The sequence below is a fragment of the Trichosurus vulpecula genome, chromosome 2 (genome assembly GCF_011100635.1).
Source record: "Trichosurus vulpecula isolate mTriVul1 chromosome 2, mTriVul1.pri, whole genome shotgun sequence".
In the NCBI taxonomy this organism is placed as follows: domain Eukaryota; kingdom Metazoa; phylum Chordata; class Mammalia; order Diprotodontia; family Phalangeridae; genus Trichosurus; species Trichosurus vulpecula.
In genome coordinates, this window is record NC_050574.1 from 2,115,818 (window position 1) to 2,116,600 (window position 783).

The window sequence follows — 783 nt, forward strand, 5'->3', positions numbered from 1 at the left end:
TTATAATTTTGTATCCAGATTCTGTTTTTTCATCATAACTTTCAGGTAGTCTGAGAATTCTTAGATTGTCTCTCCTCAATCTGTTCTCCAGATCACTTGTTTTACTAATGAGATTTTTCAGATCCTCTTCTACACTCCTTTGACCAGTTCAGATGAAAGTGCCCTTGGCAAATCTGTGTCTACATACAAGACTCATCTGGGAAAATGTGCTTGGGACTTTTCTTTCTCCAAACATTTAGCCATTTATTTTGTTAAAAAAAAAAAAAAAAAAAAAGAAAGGCGAGTCCGGCCAGCAGCGCGTGTTCCGAGCTCTCCGCCACCCCCTGCTCGCAGTAACAGCAGAGCCAGACCGCCAGCGCTATGGCTGGTTGGAACGCCTACATCGACAACCTCATGGCGGACGGGACCTGTCAGGACGCGGCCATAGTCGGCTATAAGGACTCCCCATCGGTCTGGGCCGCTGTACCCGGGAAAACCTTCGCCAATATCACGCCAGCTGAAGTAGCCATATTGGTTGGCAAAGATCGTTCGACTTTCTTCGTAAATGGGCTGACACTTGGGGGCCAGAAATGTTTAGTTATCAGGGATTCGCTGCTGCTAGATGGAGAATACACCATGGACCTTCGTACCAAGAACACTGGGGATGCTCCCACCTTCAACCTCACTGTTACCATGACTGCCAAGACACTAGTCCTGCTGATGGGGAAGGAAGGTATCCACGGAGGAATGATCAACAAGAAGTGTTATGAAATGGCTTCCCACCTGCGACGCTCTCAATACTGA

The 783-nt window shown here is 47.3% G+C and overlaps 1 protein-coding gene across 1 annotated transcript; it reads left to right on the top strand.

Annotated features, from left to right (window-relative positions):
• Window positions 1-339: 339 nt before the first annotated feature.
• Window positions 340-783, top strand: LOC118839990 (profilin-1-like). Its single transcript, XM_036747508.1, has one exon. It carries the CDS (start codon window positions 361-363, stop codon window positions 781-783), a length of 423 nt encoding a protein of 140 aa, XP_036603403.1. The 5' UTR covers window positions 340-360.

Excerpts from the sequence above, each read along its gene's own strand:
- LOC118839990 (XM_036747508.1), top strand. The coding sequence starts at position 361 with ATGGCTGGTTGGAACGCCTACATCGACAACCTCATGGCGGACGGGACC.